At 35.7% G+C, this 20,406-nt stretch overlaps 1 protein-coding gene across 1 annotated transcript in view; it reads left to right on the top strand.

Moving 5' to 3' along the window:
* LOC131070855 (carotenoid 9,10(9',10')-cleavage dioxygenase) overlaps positions 1-13,283 on the top strand; it is a 68,789-nt gene extending 55,506 nt beyond the window's left edge. The window contains exons 5-14 of the mRNA XM_058006524.2: positions 5,068-5,167; positions 5,380-5,442; positions 9,975-10,085; positions 10,353-10,537; positions 10,770-10,908; positions 11,236-11,353; positions 11,461-11,562; positions 11,729-11,980; positions 12,526-12,637; positions 12,955-13,283. Of these exons, the coding sequence (XP_057862507.2) occupies positions 5,068-5,167; positions 5,380-5,442; positions 9,975-10,085; positions 10,353-10,537; positions 10,770-10,908; positions 11,236-11,353; positions 11,461-11,562; positions 11,729-11,980; positions 12,526-12,637; positions 12,955-12,978 (1,206 nt within the window). The 3' untranslated portion in view covers positions 12,979-13,283. The remainder of the gene's footprint in view (positions 1-5,067; positions 5,168-5,379; positions 5,443-9,974; positions 10,086-10,352; positions 10,538-10,769; positions 10,909-11,235; positions 11,354-11,460; positions 11,563-11,728; positions 11,981-12,525; positions 12,638-12,954) is intronic.
* Positions 13,284-20,406: the final 7,123 nt, after the last annotated feature.

Below are 20,406 nucleotides of genomic sequence, written 5' to 3'. Positions count from 1 at the left end.
TCTGGCATTGTATCGGGAATAGGGGGATTATGATTGAAGATATATTTTGGTAACATTTGTACTATCCATTACATGATGCAATAAAGTTATATCATTCTTCCTATGTTGCTGTGACTGTTATTTGTGTTTTACACACACTATAGTTTCTCTGTTTATTCCATGAAGTTAAAACATATTCACCGTAGGGAGTAAACAACAATCAAATGCTTTCTCCACATCCATCTTGATCACCATACTTTTTCCATTGCTTTTGTTTAAAGAATGCATTACTTCACGAGCTATCAAAATTCCATCCAAAATTTGCCTCCCTTCAATAAAGCCCCCATGCTTTTGTCCTAACAATTTGGGGAGGAGATGTTTAACTCTTTCTGCTATCACTTTGAAAAGGATTTTATTTGCTATGTTACCAAGTGCAATAGAGCAATAATTTGAGGAATCTTTTGAATTAACCTTTATTGGGACCAGCGCCAAGATCGTGCATTTAAAATCTTTTAGTACTTTCCCAAATTTTAAAGAACCATTAACAATATCTACAATGTTTTTTTCTAAAGTGTCCTAAAAGAACTGAAAACAACTTGCATTCAAGCCATTTTGGGCTCAAGCACAATCATTCTTCAGCCTAAAAGCTACTGCTCTAACTTCTTTAGGCAAGACTAGAGCCAATGACATTTCATTTTCTTTCTCACTAATTAATTTGAGTATGTTTTCCAGCAGACATTTTTTGGCGTCAAGATTATGAATGCTATTATCCATTAGAAGGTGAAAGTTGTTTACATATGCTTTGGCAATATCTTTTCCATTTTCCAGTTTTTCCCTTTACTACCCTTTATAATCTTATATGATTAGCTCGGTGCTTAGCTGTATTTATGTCATGGAAATAAAAAGGTGTTCCAATCTCCCTCCCTAACCCATTTATGTTGTGCTTTTTGCCTTCTAAAGATTTCTTCCTTAGCTAGACATTAATACTTTGGATCTCTTTCGCTAACTTCTCTAAAGAGAAGTCAATAGTTATATTTTCCTCAAATATATTGTCAAACTCTTCTTTATTCCATATCCGAAAATGTTGTTTTACCACTTTAAGCTTGAATGCAAAACAATACATTAAAGAGCCAGAAAATTTAAGGCCTTTATCTTGCAATGTTTAAGAGATTGCACAGCCCCTACCCCCATGACAGCTACCCTCTTTGATAGATAGACCTCTGCTACCTCTATAGTGATGGCGGGAGTAGAGAACCCATCTCTAGAGTAGATATAGTAGGAGACCATCACAACTTTGATACAACCATCGTACAACATTCTTCTTTGAAATTTCCACCAAACTTTGAAAAGACCGTTGATACTAGGGTATAACAACATTAGCTCAAATCTAAAAGGGCCGCTAATTTTAATGGAAAGTGGTCCAGACTTGATGGGAGGATAACCATATCCCAAATACATTTCTGCAACAGCCATTGAGAGGTAACTATTGTCATTTTATGACACCCTTGGTCTATCAGTGAGAACCGATTAGAGATATGTTCCATGGACCAGCGCTACCCAGTTGATCAAGGAGAAAAGCAATGGAATTATGAAGTGTGAAGTGTTGTCTTGTCAGAAGGAAGTTCCTAAGTCTTCCCAACTTCGGTAACCCAGGTCGCCAAAGTTACCTTGGAACTCCGGAACCCCCAGGTTCCCAAGTTCCTAAGTCTTCCCAACTTCGGTGACCCAAGTCTCCGAAGTTACCCCGAAACTCCAGAACCCCCAGGTTCCCAAGTTCCTTGTTCTTCAACCCTAGAACTCCGGAACCCCCAAGTTCCCAAGTTCCTTGTCCTTCTAGCCTGGAACTCCGGAACCCCCAGATTCCCAAGTTCCTAAGTCTTCCCAACTACGGTGACTCTGGTCTCCGAAGTTACCCCGGAACTCCGGAACCCCCAGGTTCCCCAAGTTCCTTGTCCTTCTACCCAGGAACTCCGGTCCCCGAAGTTCCCCAACTATGGTGACTCCGGTCCCCGAAATTCCCCAACTATGGTGACCCAGGTCTTCAAGGTTTTCCAAACTACTTCTGGATGGTGTGATCTACACTCAAAGCTTTAAATGCTCCGATAGCTTTGGTGACTTATGCACCTTCTTTTGTGGAGCCACAGGGGTGCATTTAATGTTTTTGGCAGGATTTCCATCAAGGGAGGTATGGGGCCATGCTTGGTGACTTGTGTCATGACTGCATACTCTAACTTTGGAAGGTCATTCAATCCACCCTTCTCAGAATTGCCTTTTGTGGGTATGGCTAGGTTGCTTGCATGTACAAGTCAAGTGCATGCACTTCCCTGCACTCCCAGACTAACATGCAGGGGTCATGATCACCCTTGTAACCATTTTTTCTATATAAAGGCTGTTAAAGCCTCATTGTAAAGGGTTCTCTCCCTGCTGGCTTGAGCTATTCCATGCTCTCCCACTTCTCTTGTATTTATGCAACTGTAAGTTTGGCCATTGGCCTTATGATTAATTGAAATCACCATTCTTGCCTACTTTCAACTTATGTATGTTGTGTATGCTTTCTTACCTCCATCATAGGTGTATGTCTTGTGGCTTTTTCTCTCCATATATGCTGTGTTAACTGTTTTTCTGAGTGTGACTTGTGGGAATCCTTCTCCCCTCTTGGCATTCAGTGAATTCTAACCTTCATACATGCATTGGGGTCACTCGTACAACTGAAATTGTGCATCTCCTGGGTGTTTTCAGCTGATTTTCTTGTGTCATTTCGGTGGGGAGAGAAACAATCTCTTCTTGGTGCATCACCTCCCTTTATTTCAAGCATTTCTCTTTTCCCTTTACCTCTGCAAATTGTTAGGATAGGCTGAGTTAGTTTCGAAGTGTTGAGTTGGTTCAACACCTGCACCTGGAATGAGAAGGAAGCCGGCCTCCTCCGGAGATCCAACCCCCTCGTGCAAGGTCCCACACTTCAGGGTTGTTTCCATGTTTCACAAGGTTGCTGAGTTGATAGCTTTAGCAAGGGTGCAAGCTTTTGTGATAACAGTAACCATGAAACAATGTAGAGGCTTAGCTTTGCACCTAAAACCAATTTGTCTGTTTGACGAAGTATAAGAGCCTTCCTTGGGGAGGAGGCCATATAGGCATCTATGCAGTAGAAAAGGCTGGAAATCCAGCTCAGACTGATTGAATGCAGAGAACCTCCTTTCTAATTAGGAGAAGCTCTTATTGCATTAAAATTTCCGCTTAAAGGAACATTATTTTCTTTATAAGCTCCATGTTGATACAATAAAGCCTCCCAAAGCTGCTTCTTATGCATCATGTTGTCAAGACCATATATGTTGAACATTACTCCTGAAAGACTTATTTTAGGGATTAAAAGGACAATTTATCCAATTCTAAGGGCTTGCTAGAGAAGTAGGGTTCCACGACATGCATAAGCCTCCTAAAGCACCTTTTTCCTCCACTGCATAACCTTGCCAGCAGGAACCTAAAGATCTCAGGAATCTTTCAAATTTCGTTCAAGAGCTTTGTATCTTGGAGGAATACAAATCAAAACTTTAGTTTTAGCAGCTGGTTCTTGTCCAGCATTTGCTTGTTAGGGGCATTAATAGCCCTGACATTCTAGGTAAGACCATTCATTGCTGATGTGGAGGGTTCTCCCCACTCCATTTTTCTAAAACCATCTAAGGTTTGTTGGATCCCTTCAACATCACCCTTGGCTCTGCCTTTAGACTTTAATTACAGTTTTTTACCTCTTTTTGTCTTACCTGATCCTGCTACTCCAATAGTAGCCGCTTGCGAGCCTTGGATTCCCCCCTCAATGCTTCAAGAGATGCTAATCTCATGGGTTTCCTAGTAAAAATTCCAGGCATTGGGCTAAATCCTCTGACTTTGTAGAGTGAAGAATTGGATCCTCTGCTGAGACTCTCTCGAACCTTGTCTTTACCTTTTTGCTTGCATTTCGTAGCCAGGAAGTCCCCCCATATTAGAGCTTCCTGCTGAGCAGATTTGTCCCACTCTTGATTGTGAAGAGCAAATAAATCTTTCATAAGTAGGGAGACTTGTTTCAGATGCCTAGCTTATGCTCTACCTTATGGCATGCAAATCAACAACACAGGATCTCATTAAATCTATTTCTTGCACAAAAAGAACCGTAAAGCACTAAAAATCCTTTCTTTGAGAGGGGGAGACCTAAATCTCTGGACATTTTCAAACAAGGACACATCATTTGGAACATGGATACAGACTTAACATCTTTTGTTTTCAAGTCTCCTAAACTATGTCCAGTAGCTTCAAAGCTTTCTTTGTTCTAGTATTCCAATGGGAGCCCATAGAGCTTTATCCAGATTATCTGCCAAAGAAGAGGGGAAACCAGTGCCAGAAAAACATGGACTCTGACACCTTAACCTTACTTGTCTACCTTGAATCCAGCACTAAAACTTTAGAGCATGATTTGTCCATTTCAAAAACTAAAACAAAATAACTTTGGGGCAGAAAGAGAAAATAGGTTACATGAGGCCATGTGGAAGAAACCCAGCCTTGAAGCACTTGAGCTGATTCACAATGCTCCGAGCCTGCTTCTATCAGTGCATGTGATTTAAAATATTTACATTCTTTGAATATTATCTTGCTAGGGATGTCTGGCACTGGGGTAGATTCTGCAACTCTATGCATTTTTTATTAGTTTGACCCTGTGAGAGTGACCTCTCTTGCTTTCTGCCTAATGGTATTCTATTAGAACCTGTGGTAGGAGGCAGAGAAAAATTTATCCCATCTTCTGAACCGTGCAGCATTCCTATTTTGAAGCACTCTAGAGATGCCTGACTTTAACATTCATGAGAGATATATTCCACTTGAGAAATTCCATTAACTATTAGTATTATTTTGCCATAATCATGGAGGCTGCCATGGCCATTGCATCCACCAGTATTCCATTAAAATGCATGCTGCTACACAAAAAAGTTTCTCTATCCTTCCTGATCTTCATCCAACTTCTATGCACTCTAACCAAATTCAAGGTGAACAGAATATTGACACAGTAGAAAGATTTTGTTTGAAGAAAATATTTATGGTGACTAGTCTGCATGTAATCTACAGGTTGGAGATCTTCAAGGAATATTTGGACTTTTAATGGTCCAAATACAAGAATTGCGCAAAAAATTTGGTGTCTTGGACATGTCATATGGAGGTGGAACAGGCAAGTTCTTTGAGCTAAGAACCATGCTGTGAGTGGCATATTCTTAATGCATAGTGATAGTTTCTTCTTGTATAAATGCATCATTAGTTATATATTAGCTTGCTGTGATAGAAAATTGTTTTGTTAGTAAGAACTGATATTTTGGTTTCGGCAGTCTTGGATCTTTTATATACTTGTTTATTTGACTAACCTGAGTTTTTCATATTATACAGCCAACACAGCACTTATATATCATCATGGGAAGCTGCTTGCACTTTCAGAGGCAGATAAGCCATGTAATACTTTCTCTTTATTCTCTCTGCCCTTACAGTATTTCTTATTGGTTAAGCCATTTAAAAGTACCTGTAAGATCTGGTGATCGTCTGAATATATTGGAGTAATAAAAGTGATTGAAGAAAATTTTAATACCTAGTGTTATGTTTTAATGCTAAATAACATTGCATAAAACACACAATAATGAAAATTTCAAAATGTGGACGTGTTGTGACGTGTTCACCCATTGCTCCATTGGAAATGGGGATCCCCACTTTTTTCTGCTTTCTAGGCTAGTTTTTGAGTCTTTGCTGTTTGCCTTTCATTTGAAGAAGTGTAGTTGGTCAAGAACCAATTAAGTCAAGTCTCTCTAGTAAGGTCAGTCAGTTGTCAAGGTTTAGGGAGTGAATGGTCCACATCTTTGCTCACTCTAATCAAAATTAAAAAAATGGCTAAAAAATTAAAAAAATGGCCAAGGCATGAAAATGATCTAGGTCGTCATTGCTTTGAACACCTTGTCATTGCCTAGATCACCTTGTCATTGCCTAGAACACCTCGTCTTTGGCCACAATGAAGTATGAGTGAGAGCAATCAAGTCAAGTTCGATTATGAAAGAGAGAAGGCAACGCCTTGGGTTCCATGATGCAAGTCTTCCAATGGATGCAATCAATGAAGAAGAATGATGCATGCTAGGTATGAGCATTGAATGATGTTGCCTCAACACTTTAACCCCACGATGAAATCCTTATGCTATGTTCAATGAAAAGCCTAAAGTTTTATGAAGGATTTGAATGATGAATGAAAGGCATTTACTAGGAATTGTTGTACCAATGCAAGCATTTAAATTGATGTCTATGATGTTGTAAAGTTCAATATGGATCATTAAATTCAAGGTAGCCAGCTTGATCACAATCGAGAGAATCAAAAGTTTTAAAGTTCTAAGCTGGGCGATTGGTGATAATTGCGAATTGGGATACAAAACTCGAAGTTTTTTCATAGGAGTCAACCATAATGCATTCAATGTATGGTGCCTTGCGATCATGAGTTCGTTCTAAGACATTTAATGATTTAAAAACGATGCATCATAAAGACATTACACTTTTTGTAATAAGGTGCTTTCATTTAAAAAGTGAAAATGATGATTCCACGATATTAAATGGTTGCAATCAATTCCAATTACTAAGCATTTAATTATAATCGCTAAAGCAATCTGTGATGAGGTATTATGTTTGATAGCGATTATAAGTTGTATTGATCATTTCATTTGATCAATACAACATCAATATTAAAGTTGATTTCACTTGGACAGCGATCTCAAACACAAAGCATCAAATTACAGACATTATCAACAGCGATGAGGAGTGAATCAGGTTTCCAAGTCAAGGTGACGATTTTTTAATTTTGATATCTGCAGTTGCAAGCGCACGCTACCCACAGCAAAGGCATTTGCAAGGAGCAATTTTGATAATTCGCTGATAGATTTCTTTGACAGCGATTCATGTTTGACATTGAAGCGATGCGATCTTGATCAGTTTATGAGCAAAGGACAATTTCAACAGACAGATTGCAGCTACATATGGTCATAGAAAATCCACATTTGGTGTATGATTTCAATCCAAGCTGCAGAAAATTCATTATCAAAGCCCAAGCGAATTGTGTCTATTTTAAGATCAGCGATTCCCATTCTTGATCAGACGTATCGAACAAATGCATTGCCTTGGCAGTGATTTTTAATCTTGACAGTGATTTTCAGTTTGAGAGCAGGGGCGATTATTGGAGGTGGCGACTTTTATCATTACCTCAGTAAATAAAGCCTCTCCATAGCAAATTTGTCTAGGATTTTGTCACTGTTTGACATCAGTGGACCACGGTAAATTCATTTGATAATTGTCTCTAAGGTGGCAGCACTGTTTTGTTACACTCAACTACAATGATCCATACTTGTTTGGGCGTATAGGTTTGGTCAAGAGAGCAACTGAAGCAATCGATCTATTTAAAATAGATCGCAGGTCTGAGATGGGTTTGTTTAATCATTTTGATAGAAAATCAGATTATGTCTTATGCTGGTCCAGCTTTTGTCTAACCAATTTTGTATGATCTTGATTGTGAGGGTCTTCTTTATTACGTTTTGGTCATCTTAGAGCTGTTGTAAGGAATTATTATTGAGTTAGGATGATCATGTTCAATCAATGGCTAGAGATACAACTTAAGGTTTCAAGCTTTTTAGGGTTCCTAGCCTAAGTGATCAATTCAATTTTGCAAGTAAATGCCATTTCATGAAACTAACTTAGACAACTCTCACAGGCACAAGATGGCTGGAACACGACAAACTCACATCAAGGAGGACATTGCACTTCAAGTTTCTACAAGGCAGCGGATAGGATCATCGAGTCACAAGCTCACAAGGCAAGGAGAATACAAGAAGTCTTCAAGTCCATTCTAGGCTAGAACGAGGTCCGTCCAAGGCAATAACACAAAGCGCCCTAGACAAGAACAAGGTCTGTCCAAAGCAATAACAAGGTCTGATGCAAGCAATCAACATCAAGCACTCAGAAAAAAAATTCAAAATCTTGAATTTCCTTCAGAAGTCCAAGAATCATTGTCAGTATAGCTAGATGAAAGCTCAAGAATGCAAGTGGTCAAGACAAGTTTTAGAATAGTTAATCAAAGTTAGAAGATCGATTTTAGCTAAGTCAGCATCACATCAGGAGTTTGATAATGTTGAGTATCAAGTGATATACCTCATTCATTCACAACTTGTGATGAGTTACAAAGATCAAGCAAGCTGAGATGGCACCCAGTCATCATTTATCTAATCATATCACATCGAGATAAGGGGTCCAGATTCAATGAACTTGACTCATACATCAAAAGAAGATAACTATCACATGGGCATAGAGTTCGATGTACCTACTGTCATCATCTATTGGTTGAATTTTCAAGAAAGGACATGTGTCCCATCAAATGTAATTGTATCATTGGTCAAGCATTAAATGCTTTGCAATGGGTGTAAGATACCCTAATTAGGGTTTCTATCTTTCAATCTTGGCCATTGATTGCAAATCAATTTGAGCCATTCAATTGTAAAGAGAGCACTATATAAGGCCCCACTTCTTCATTTGTAAGATATAATAGTGAATAGAGAGTTAGTAGTAGTAGTTCAAGTATAGCAAGCAAATAATTAGAGTAGAGTAGAAAGTGAAGGCAAAGATTGTTGCCAAGACATTGTTGTAAAAGGCATGTAAACTTCATCGAAGATATGGTGAATTCTATATGTTGATTCACCAATTTACATAGTCTCTACTTCTCGATTTGATTTCATGTTGTTTAGATGAATGAAAGACTTTGTGTATGATCAATGGTGAAATTCGTATGTCCATACTACCAACACCTTGCCAATGGTAAAGTTCCCTACGTAGTCAACTGGATCCATCTTAGCCAAGCTTAACTTCAATTATCGCTCCTTCATTGATATGCATCAACTTGATGGTGTCTATGCTTGTGGTGATGTTTTGAAAATCATAAAGCTATCCTTAGGAGATTGCACTAGCCTTGTGGAGATGTTCATAGCATGTCAAAGCAAGACTTAGTTGAATTTCATCAAAGATTGTCCTTTGATCTTACATTCCTAGAGTTAGCTTAGCCTTCTAAACCCTTATCCTTTTAAACCCTCATCCTTTTTCCTTTTTTTCAAATCAAATGAAATCCCACATTCTAGCAGTATCCAAAGCATTAAAGTATTCAACATATGTCCACCTTGTGATCCCAGCGATATCACATCATAGACAGCTGAGTCTATCCAAGAGCATATCAAGACCTGACATTCAAGAACCTTGGAGTTGTCCCACTTGATCACGCAACTTAGCATTTGGGAGACTTTATTCAAGAGAGGATAGAATACTTGGTATTTTATTCTGTGTTGCATAGTGCGTAAAAACACCATCAACAGTAAGCATACACAGATAATTACAGCTTGAAATCTACCTTTAATTCCTTAATCATAATTACAAGTTAACCTCCTTAATTCATGCTACCCACAGGTGCATGGAAATTTACCATACTCAGCATGTTACAATCTTTCTATTTTGTTCCTATCTTTATACTAATTTACCCAAAAATCAAATATTCCTTAAAATCAGCTTTACTTAAAAAGAATCTTTATCACTTGTAAGGATGAGATTGAAGAAAAGACTAAATCACTAGTGAATAATTACACATTAGACTTATTAGGCTAAATAAAAGACTTTCACTTTAATCACTACAGTGAAGTACACGATAGATTAACTTGAACCACTTGGAACTCCAACACATTCATACTGAACCTGTCCAGAAGTTCCTATCTGAGCTAAAAATTTAACAGTGATGCACCAAGAAACTGTTAGCATGTATCGGAATTCTTCATCACTAGTTTGTCTGTTGTTAGCATATTTATTACCCTGTTGATAATTTTTTTCTTGTTTCACAATAGAATTTAATAGATAAGAATCTATTTGATGTTCCAGGGAAGGAAAAATAATCCTAAATGTGACTTATTTCCTTCTTTTACCCTTTACAGATGCTCTTCGAGTCTTTGAAGATGGGGATTTACAGACTCTTGGTCTGATGGATTATAATGCAAAATTAACACATTCGTTCACTGCACACCCTAAGATTGATCCAATTACAGGTAGCAGAACAAGTTTTGATTTGAGAGTTAATGTAGTTACTAGTAAAGAATGTTCGAGGAAGCTATAGACCATTTTAAAACAAAAAAGAAGAATCAAATAAGTAATGCACACCCAAAGATTGATCCAATCACAGTAGTAGAACATGTTTTGATTTGATAGTTAACGCAGTTACTAGTAAAGAATGTTTGAGGAAGCTATGGCCTGCTTTAAAACAAAAAAGAAGAACCAAATAAGTAATGCCTGATCATTTTTTCCATTATGTGCAGGAGAAATGTTTACATTTGGCTACCAACATACTCCTCCCTATGCTACCTATCGAGTTGTCACAAAGGAGGGAATAATGCTTGATCCAGTTCCCATAACGCTTCCAAAGCCTGTCATGATGCATGACTTCGCAATAACTGATAACTATGCAATTTTCATGGATCTTCCTCTCTATTTTGCCCCAAAGGTATTTTTATTTCAGAGTAATCTTATAGCATTACCTTGCTGTTTGAAGAGTATGGAGAATTTATTGGAAGCTGTCTGAACTCAAATAATTCAACTACATGAATAATGCATTTGAAGCCTTAGGACTTCTAGATTCTTTTTATTCTTCATAAAGAAAATATAGGATACAGGTTATGTCTATATATCTCCCCACACTAAATGAAATCGCTCAATTTTACGTGTTTGTATCTCAGGATATGGTAAAGGATGGCAAACTCATTATTTCTTACGATACTACTGTAAAGGCTCGTTTTGGTATACTGCCCCGATATGCCAAAAATGATCTTCAGATGAGATGGTTTGAGCTACCAAACTGCTACATATTTCATAATGGTAATGTTAGGAAATAAGCAAAATATTTTAGTCTTTCCTTTTATCGATAGCTCATTGCCCATTTTGTCTTTGGCCTCCTTCTAGATGCATCTTTCCTCGCATTTTTTAATGTTATAATTAATATACTTACTATTTTATGTCTTGAACTAGAACTGCATAAGTTCCTATTACTATTTGAACGTGCTTTGTTCACAATTGAGGATATTTGTCTGCTGTTAGTTTTATGATTATCCTATATAGGCTGGTCAATCACTCCAAAAACAAGCTGAGATATCTCCTAGGAGTCTTATATGTCTTTGCTGTTGGGTATTGTCTACCAAATATTAGCCAATGCATGGGAGGAGGGCGATGAAGTTGTCCTTTACACTTGTCGATTGGTTGACTTGGACCTGGAACTGGTTGGTGGACCCGTGAAAGAAAAACTAGGAAATTTCCAGAATGAACTGTATGTGAACCATTCAATATAACTTGTTCTTTTGTGCTTCACTTATTAACCCATGCATAAATAAAGGATAAGTCATCAGGTATTATCTGTTTAACTTTGGTGATCAGATATGAGATGCGTTTCAATTTAAAGAGTGGAAAGGCTTCACAAAAGAAACTGTCAGCATCTGCAGTAGATTTTCCAAGGATTAATGAAAAGTATATTGGCAGGTAAGAAAATTCTAAGGGATAATACTTACCCTCTTTCCCAGAACACTACAGCTCTTGTTTTGTCTCCATTTCCTCCCTCATAAACAATACTATCGGTCATATGACCAAGTATACCATACTGATTGGGAAATATCTAATTCTGCTTTGTGATTGAACATGAGTGCAGAAAGCAGCGTTACGTGTATGGTACTAAATTAGATTCAGTAGCTAAGGTCAAGGGACTCGTAAAGTTTGATCTTCAAGCAGAACCTGAGGCTGGCAAGTTTCAGATTGAAGTTGGAGGCAATGTGCTAGGGGCTTTTGACTTTGGACCTGGAATTTTTGGTTCTGAGGCAATATTTATACCCAGGGATTCTGGGTTTGACCTGGAAGAAGATGATGGTTACTTGATCTGTTTTGTTCATGATGAGAACACTGGGTATGGTTCTAGCTTATATTTAGTTTTTTTGAGTCCTGACTTGTCTTATATTTTTTCTTGAGAGATGATAAGAAGTAAATTATATTTATATGAAGGCTATTGCCTGTCAAATACATGATGAATAGGTTGTCTAGTGCAGGCCACTATTTCCAGAGATCCAGTCTTTAACAAAATGGTTCAGAATAATAACAATACCACATAGCCAATCATGAAACTAGGACCGAGATAAATCATAGTAATAACCACTACACAAAAAGAAGATTATCATTCAGATATACAGTAAAAGAAAAAACAATCTTGAAATAAGCATTTGTAAGTTTTCCATGTGTGTTTTATGAGATTGCAAATCGGAACTTCAAGGTATATATTAGATTTATATGTGCTATTGCACGAGATGTTTTTGGGTTTATAACAATGAACTTGTAACTGATATTTTTAGTTTGGCACAATCATAATTTTATGGATAATTCAAATTGGAATCATTTCTTTTTCCTGGACTTCCATTGCTCCATCAACTGTTCTTTTTTCAATGTTGTAACTTGCAGGAAATCAGAGGTGAATGTCTTTGATGCAAAAACAATGTCCCCTGAACCTGTTGCTGTTGTTCATCTTCAAACAAGGGTACCATATGGTTTTCACGCCTTCTTTGTTTCTGAGGTTTGTGTTGTACCGGTATTCTTGTTGAAATATTTTGATTGTTCTAGAATTCCTTTAAATCCATTAAAGACATGCACAGAACAACTTAACCTAGATCACCGCATCTATTTATATGATTTCTAAATTGAGTGTGCCCTCTTAAATTTATGCTCAGTATTACAAGATTGACTGTATAATTATATTGCTGTAATTTTTTTTCTGCAACCCATACCTCGATTCTCATGAAGGCTAGATTTAGATAGCATGTCTTATCTTTTTGCATATATGACTCCGTAACTTTGTCCATTTATTTGATCTCTTATCTTATGTGCGTGCAGGAGCAACTTCAAAATCAAGGCTAAACTATTGTTGATATTAATGATTCTTGCAGTCTATTGTAGACTCAGATGCTTTATATTTCAATAAATCATAAGTTGGTTTACTTGTTTAAAAAAATAACAATTTTACACTCCACGCCTCAACTTACACAGTTCCTAGGGTGCCAAGTCGTGTAAAGGTGAATTTGCTCTCCATAGGATTCTATTATTGAAAGGCACCTTGAGCTGTAGTATTTGGGATGCACATCACTGGTTCAAGACGTAAATCACTGCAAAGCTTTCATACTAACTTGAGTATTTAGATTATATTAGTGTGTTTCTTTTGTTTAGTTGCTGAATATAGCATGGATGATTTCTAAAAATATTTGTTGTGAGCTTCATCTTCTAGATTAGTACCATTGCTTGTTAAATACATTGCATCTAGTTGTCTCCACTTGACCTCAAAAAACTTTTCCATACTCAACAACTGCAAACATGGTCAATGTGGAACAATGTTATTCTGATTTGTAATTACAGCAAATTTAAAATGATTTTGGTGAAAGTAAAATACTAAAGATATCTTTTATCAACTCAACCCAAGTGGCTTGTAAAGATCAATGTAGAAAAACTAATTGAAGGAACCTCTACCTGTTCAACAAGGGCTGCGATGCAGCTGCAGTCCCTGCCAAAAGCTGCTATGTTTTTTTGTCTTATCGTAGATCTTTGCAAGGGAATTATCAAATATATGATTGATGTTCGTTCACTCAAAGATTGCGATCAAATTGACTTCTTTGCTTAGACTTGGCAGAATGTTACTTCAAATAAGCATATTTGTATAAGCTATGTATTGTTACTAAAGATCAAATTATGAGAGTGGTCTGCGCACAATTAAAGCTAAACAAAATGAAATATGAATATTATGGATATCCTCCTGAACATTGCATGGTAGAACATAAACAAGTTCCTTAAAGAATCAAAAGGACTAGAGTATGGCAAGTACCTTAGCATTGTTAATGGCATCAACACGATTTAGCTAGTACCTTAGCACTGTTAATAGCATCAACACCATTTCAGAATACCAATACAATGGGTACGAAAAGGAGCAATTAGGATCATAAACAAATGGTGTAGACATTTAGTTTAATATTAGTGACCTTTTTAATAACCTCAAGACCAAAAATGCCTTACAAAGGTGAAAAAATACATGGTTGAAGAAGTGCACAATGGGAACGTATGTACATGCTGTTGAATGCAATGAAGATAATTACAAGACTATTAGTATACTGTACATATAAAAAATGAGTCTTTAATGGACTACACAACCAAAAGAATTGGAGATGAGTCAAAGGGATACAGTTGTGGAATGCACCTCCGACATGAATCTATGGGAGGAGGTGTGGACAAATAAAATAAATTTTTGCAATTAAAGAGAAAAATACACAACAAAACAATGTATTATAACATAGTAATTTATATGGGAAAACCCTTTCAGAAGAAAAACTCCATGGTTCAAAGCAACTCAATATATTATATAATAAAAAAAGGTTATAATAGATTTGGAGTAATATTGGCAGCATAACAATATCTACAAAACTCATTATCAAAACCCTAATCTTAAAAATTCAATAAGTAGAAGAGACAATACACGAACTATCAAAGGGTAATTATAAAAACATGAGCTAAAGTGACTTAAAATGTGGCATTCAAATTCTTAGAAAAAAGCTAACAATCAAATTTCAAGATGAGTTTATAGACCAAAAATTGTATATTTTTTTACTCACAATGAGTTTGTTATAATCTACTTAATAAACTTGGGCATTTTATTTTGGTGTCTTAAGATGTGTCATAACATATGTCATTAGTTGGTCGACATGTGTAATTTTCTTTTACAATGTTTTTAGTGTCAATGTGGGAGGCTTAACTTTTAGAGGTCATAATCTCTGATTTAGGAGGATACTGAGGGTTATTTTAAAAAAATCATAGAGCTTGGAGAGATCTATTCATCGAGCATGTCTAATAATTTATAAGAGAGAAAAAGGTGAATTTGTTTAGTTTTTGTGGCATAAAATTTTAGTTTTTCTACACTACATGCTAGATAAGATCAAGTGAAGTGAAATAGAAATATAGTTGAGTTAAAAATTAAGAATCATAGATAAGATGAAATAGAATGTAGAACTAGAAAGTATAGAAGTTAAAGAATTTAGTATTTGAAGCTAGAGCTCTTTGTGATTCATTATTGTCCAAAATTGTTGGAAAAAACAAGTTCTTCTACAAAATTATGAACTCCTACACATAGGGGACAAGGCACAAAAACAACACCCTAGTACCTACCAACTACTATAAAAGTGCTAAAACTTGGCATTTTCAATAGAAAGATAGATTGTTGATATTCATTAAGGATATTGAGAAGGTTGTTGAAGGCTATTTGATATAACTGAAAAAAGATGATAACTATCTTTATAATATTATTTTGTCATTGATGTCAAGAAATTGATTTTCTGATTCAGTATGATGTTGCCATATCTTGAGGAAATTGATTTGAAGAGAATTAAGTGGTCGGTAAAAGACACTGAAAGAATGTGATAAGAAAGGGGAGAAATAAGTTATTCAATAGGCAATTATTACCGAGTTAGACAATGATGAGATCATGATGTTTAGATTGTTTTGATATCCTACATATGTTGTTGATTGTAAGGTTAATACTATCCTATGTCACCGAGCGAAGAACCTAGTCGGTAAACCCTAAGGTTATTGATGTCAGTTAATGAAGGCAGAATGTCTACCGAGTAAAGTTTAGTATTTACCGAGTTGCAACCGAGTTATGACTGAGCGCATTGGATGAATACAAGCATTATTTAATGAAGGACAATGATTAGCTGGAGATGTATAAATGATTGGAATGCCGCACATGAAGTTTGTTAAAGGATCTATGACAATAAAAGATCGGCAAGAAGATCTATAGCGCAGATTGAACTACAATAACCTTGTGCAAGTTCCAAGAAAGGAATGTAAGTCCCGAGGCAAGGTAAAACGTTTTTAGATCGAAAGATGCATTGAACCTAGTCAAGATTGAAGATCTGATGGCTAAGATTGATCATGCGAAATGCGATCAAGGAGATTAAGCAATGAGAATTGTTTATAAATAAGAAATTGTTGATAAACAATGCATGTGGGCAAATGTAAGCACAGGGATGCTACATAGTGATTACCGAGCACAGAAGCTTGAAGACCTGTTTTGAATAACAGAGTAAGGTGCCTAGCAGAAGACTACATAAGTCTTATGACAAGATTGTTTTGAGCAAATAAGAATCTGCTTTAGCATTTTAGATGTAAAGTTGCAGATATATTTCCTACTATTGTTTATTCTGAATAACAAAGAAATCTCTTAACCGAGTGGACTTAACAGTCTTATTTGTAAACCCTCTAGCAAGGTAACATTCTAAATGAGTGTTTAAAATCCTTTCACAAGGTCACTTCTAACAAAGTGAAGATCCTAACAGATCTGAGGGAAATCCCTTAACCGGGTCACATCTAGCAATGTGTTTGTAATCTTTAACAGGATTTGCTTTTAACCGAGCATACTCTAGAATAGTATATTTCTTAGTGGGTTCGAAATCCCACAATGGTTTTTCCCTATTTGGGTTTTCACATTAAATCTGGTGTTATGAGTTTTATGATGATTATATGTTTATGAGTTTGCATGTTTAGCAGTTTTTGGTTATATTGCTGAAGTATATGTTACCGAGGTTGAATCTATTGATTTTATGGAAGTTTAAGTTTGTATGATTTCCACCCCCCCCTCTCATTTTGTTAGCTATTGACATCAGCTCTTTACATCAAGTATCAGAACTATCAAAAACAAAGTTTAATAGATGGAAAAATGAAATGAAAAAGAGAATGGAAGAATAAAACCATAACTTTGTATATTTGTAATTTTTTAAACCTTACTAGCTTGAACAAAGAGGAAAGTTGGGTTGTTTAGGAGCTTGCCAAGAATGGTCAAACCCCTATTTAGCTTTGGACCTCCATAGGTAGCCAATGATAATATAAAATGAGATGTGTGCTCCTAGCTTACATGTGTCTAGAACTAGAGAAACAAGTGTCATGTAAACATTAACATATTCACAAATGTTGTTAAAACAAGAGTAAAAAAATAAGGTTCGAATACTATTACCTCACATCATGAAATGGAAGCAAAAATTGCAAGAATCGCAATTTAGATTTCTTCTAAATGTTCAAAAGATGTCAAGGAAATCACATTGAACAACAAAGTGCTCAAGAACCTTTAATATGTTGGTAGTATTGTTGATTATAGATCATGCAAGAGCATGAAAAATCAAGAACTTGTAAGAGAGATTCATAGATTGTCCAAGAGTGAGATTTAGGAGTGACTTTTTATAGATTCAATCAAAAGAAAAGGAAGTACAAGGGAAGACAAACATGTTAGGTACTTGAACTGGCAATTAGAATTTAACCTAGATTGGCTACCAAGCCCAATCATCAAGATAAAGGTGGCAAAAAGTTACATAAATGATTGTTGCATGATTGACTATTAGTGGATGTTAGCACATCTTATGAAAATTAGCATGATGTGTTGCCATTTGAGCACAAGACGCTCTTAAAAATTTACTATCCCTTCAAATTTAAACTAACATATATCAAACAAACTCACAAATAAAATCAGATTTAGAATATGCAAACATAACAAAGATTTATTGATTGAAAGAAAAATCTGATTTCTATATATAGATTATGCCTTCAAATCCATATCCATATGGCATCCTAGCAATAGTTAATTTCTCACCCTCCTCAAGCCCATCTTCATCTATCTAGAGGGCTCCCCTCTTGCCAATTGAATAAAAATCAATTCAAACTACCACTATTCACTCTAAATGGGCACTAACTAGAGTTAATGGGCACTTTGAACTCAATATCTTTGTCATAACTTGTAGAAGAAACTACAACAACAAATAGATTTCCAATCTTATTACTTTTCATCTCTCTTTTTCTTCCCCCTCAAACCCTTGCCAAAAACTAAGTCTAGAAATGAAAGTTGTTATTTTTTAAATCTACTTGAATTACCTTAACCTATGGTTTTGGTAACCTCTGAAAAGGTTATGTCAAAACCAAGAGGGAAACATTTTCTCACTTTGCTGCCATTAGATGCTTTGTCAACTCCACCTTCAAACCTACCAATAATATCGATCAACTAGGCCAACCATTTCACTCAACATTCTTGGTGCCCATTTGTGTAGCTATCATTTAGGAGGAGAACTATGAGTGATCACAAATGGTAAATCCTAAAATATTACACTCAGAAAGGAATATTCTAGGCTTGAAATAGAATATACTAGATTCAAATTTGAGTCACCTCTAGTCAAACTTGCCTTCAAAACTATGGCCAAATGTTTACTAAATATTCTTTGTTTATTACAAATTTACTCATCTTGCAACATTATTCAACAAAAACCTTAGAAAGATTAAATTCAACATTTTTTTAGTTGAGGAGGATAACCCTTTGACCATGGGTACTCCACTATTCTTTCTCATTTGCTTGAATATTTTTCTCACCTTTCTCTGCAATTTTATGTCTCCTCTCTTTTATTCTTCCTCTCTTTCTCCCTCTTTTCACATAATCCAACTCCCATCAAAATGCACTAAGATTCGAGAAAATCATACATATTTTCCCCTTTAGTAAAATAAGAAATTTCATGCATTACATCTTTCTCTACCATTGCTGAAACAACTTCTTCATCATCATCAACCTCTGTTGCAACATTGTGTTTCTCTTTCTCCATGTCTTCTAAAAGACAAATTTCAGCTGCAAACTCTTTCTCCTAGGCTACCAAATCAATGTTAGCAAACTAAATACAAGGTTCGTCTTTCCCATCTTGCAACAAACTATTGGTCATGTGATCTTTATATTCACCGATCTCTTTCTCAAACAAGAGATCATCAAACAACTCAACTTTCACTTGCTCATTCTTCCTCACTTTTAATTGTACCTTCATCTTCTAATGCATTCATTGCTTCTATATCTTCTTATATGCCAATCTTATAATTCTCAAGTAAATTAGCTTAAACAAATTTTTCACAAAAATAATATTTTACCTCTTCTTTCTCTACTAAAACTTTCACTCTACCTATCTTAAATGCAGTCAACACTATTTCAACTTGCATTAGTATATCATTATCTTCATCCTCATCCTATTTCATTAATTGTTTAACTTCATTAATGAAACAAGATTGCAATTTGTTTACCATTTTTTCATAAACAAGATTGTCAGTACTACCACCATAAATAATAACATTACATACTTTACCTTCACACTTACATCTTGTTCAAAATAAATTTCCTTTGAGTTGATTCTTTTCCTTCGATCATCAAGGCTTTTCTTGAAACAAGTACTTCTCCACTTTCTACATCTTCTGAATCTGAAGACTTAACATCTTCATCGATATGTGCTACTCGAGCATTTCCTTCTGGTCTTCTATTTGTCTTTCCTTTTTCTAGACACTCGTAAGCTCTATGTCCTTCTCCACATCTGAAACAAGTTATTTTGTAATTTCCTCCTCCAAATCCTTTGCTAGATCTTCCTTTTCCTCTAAATTTTTTATCACAGGGATGGTATGCATCATTATTTTCTATTTTTCACTACTGGTATAGTCCTCATTATTTTGATCCATTTTGGTCTCCATATGATCTACATCTTCCCTTTTGTTTGCTTTCAATTCTTTTGTTCAACTTTTAATGCAAATTGGTATGCATCTTTCATTGTGTAAATTGTAATTAAACTCAATTCCTCTTGAATACTTGGTTTCATTCCATTGATATAACATGCCACCTTCTCCTTACAAGCCTCAAAATGTCCCATTTAGACCAAAACTCCTTGAGATTATTCACTGCATTCTTCCACAGATCTTCTGACTTGTTTCAAACTTTACATTTTCTCCAATAAATCTAGTTCATAATCAACAAGAATAAATTGTCTTTTCAGTTTTTCAACCATTCTATCCCAGTTTTTCAACCATTCTATCTCACTTTGTGATCTTTTCTTTCCCTCTTCTATCTCTATCCAATTGAACTTCCTTCCACCAATTACCGACATAACCTTTTGTATTGCAATCACATCATATCAATTTTTAATTAACTCTAATCCATCTCATTCTATTTCAATTTATATTTCAAATATCTATTTATATTTATGGTTAACTCCTAATATATCTAAACCTAACTTAATTTATCATTACTTAGACTTATGTTTAATCACCTCCATGTGTTATGTGCATCCATATGAGGACATGGGACCCTAAATCTTTTCCTTTATTACAAATGCCCCTTGAACACATCATGAGTTTTCAAGATACAAAAGCATCCCACTAAGTGGGGCATTGGCCATCTTAGTGCTCTTTTGCTTTTGTGTAAGAGGAGTCCCCTTCTTAATAAAGTTAAATATGTGCTTTTTGTTGTCC

The sequence above is a fragment of the Cryptomeria japonica genome, chromosome 9, assembly GCF_030272615.1.
Source record: "Cryptomeria japonica chromosome 9, Sugi_1.0, whole genome shotgun sequence".
NCBI classification, from domain to species: Eukaryota; Viridiplantae; Streptophyta; class Pinopsida; order Cupressales; family Cupressaceae; genus Cryptomeria; species Cryptomeria japonica.
The sequence above is the reverse complement of the archived record's forward strand: the minus strand, read 5'-3'. Positions and strand labels throughout refer to the sequence as shown.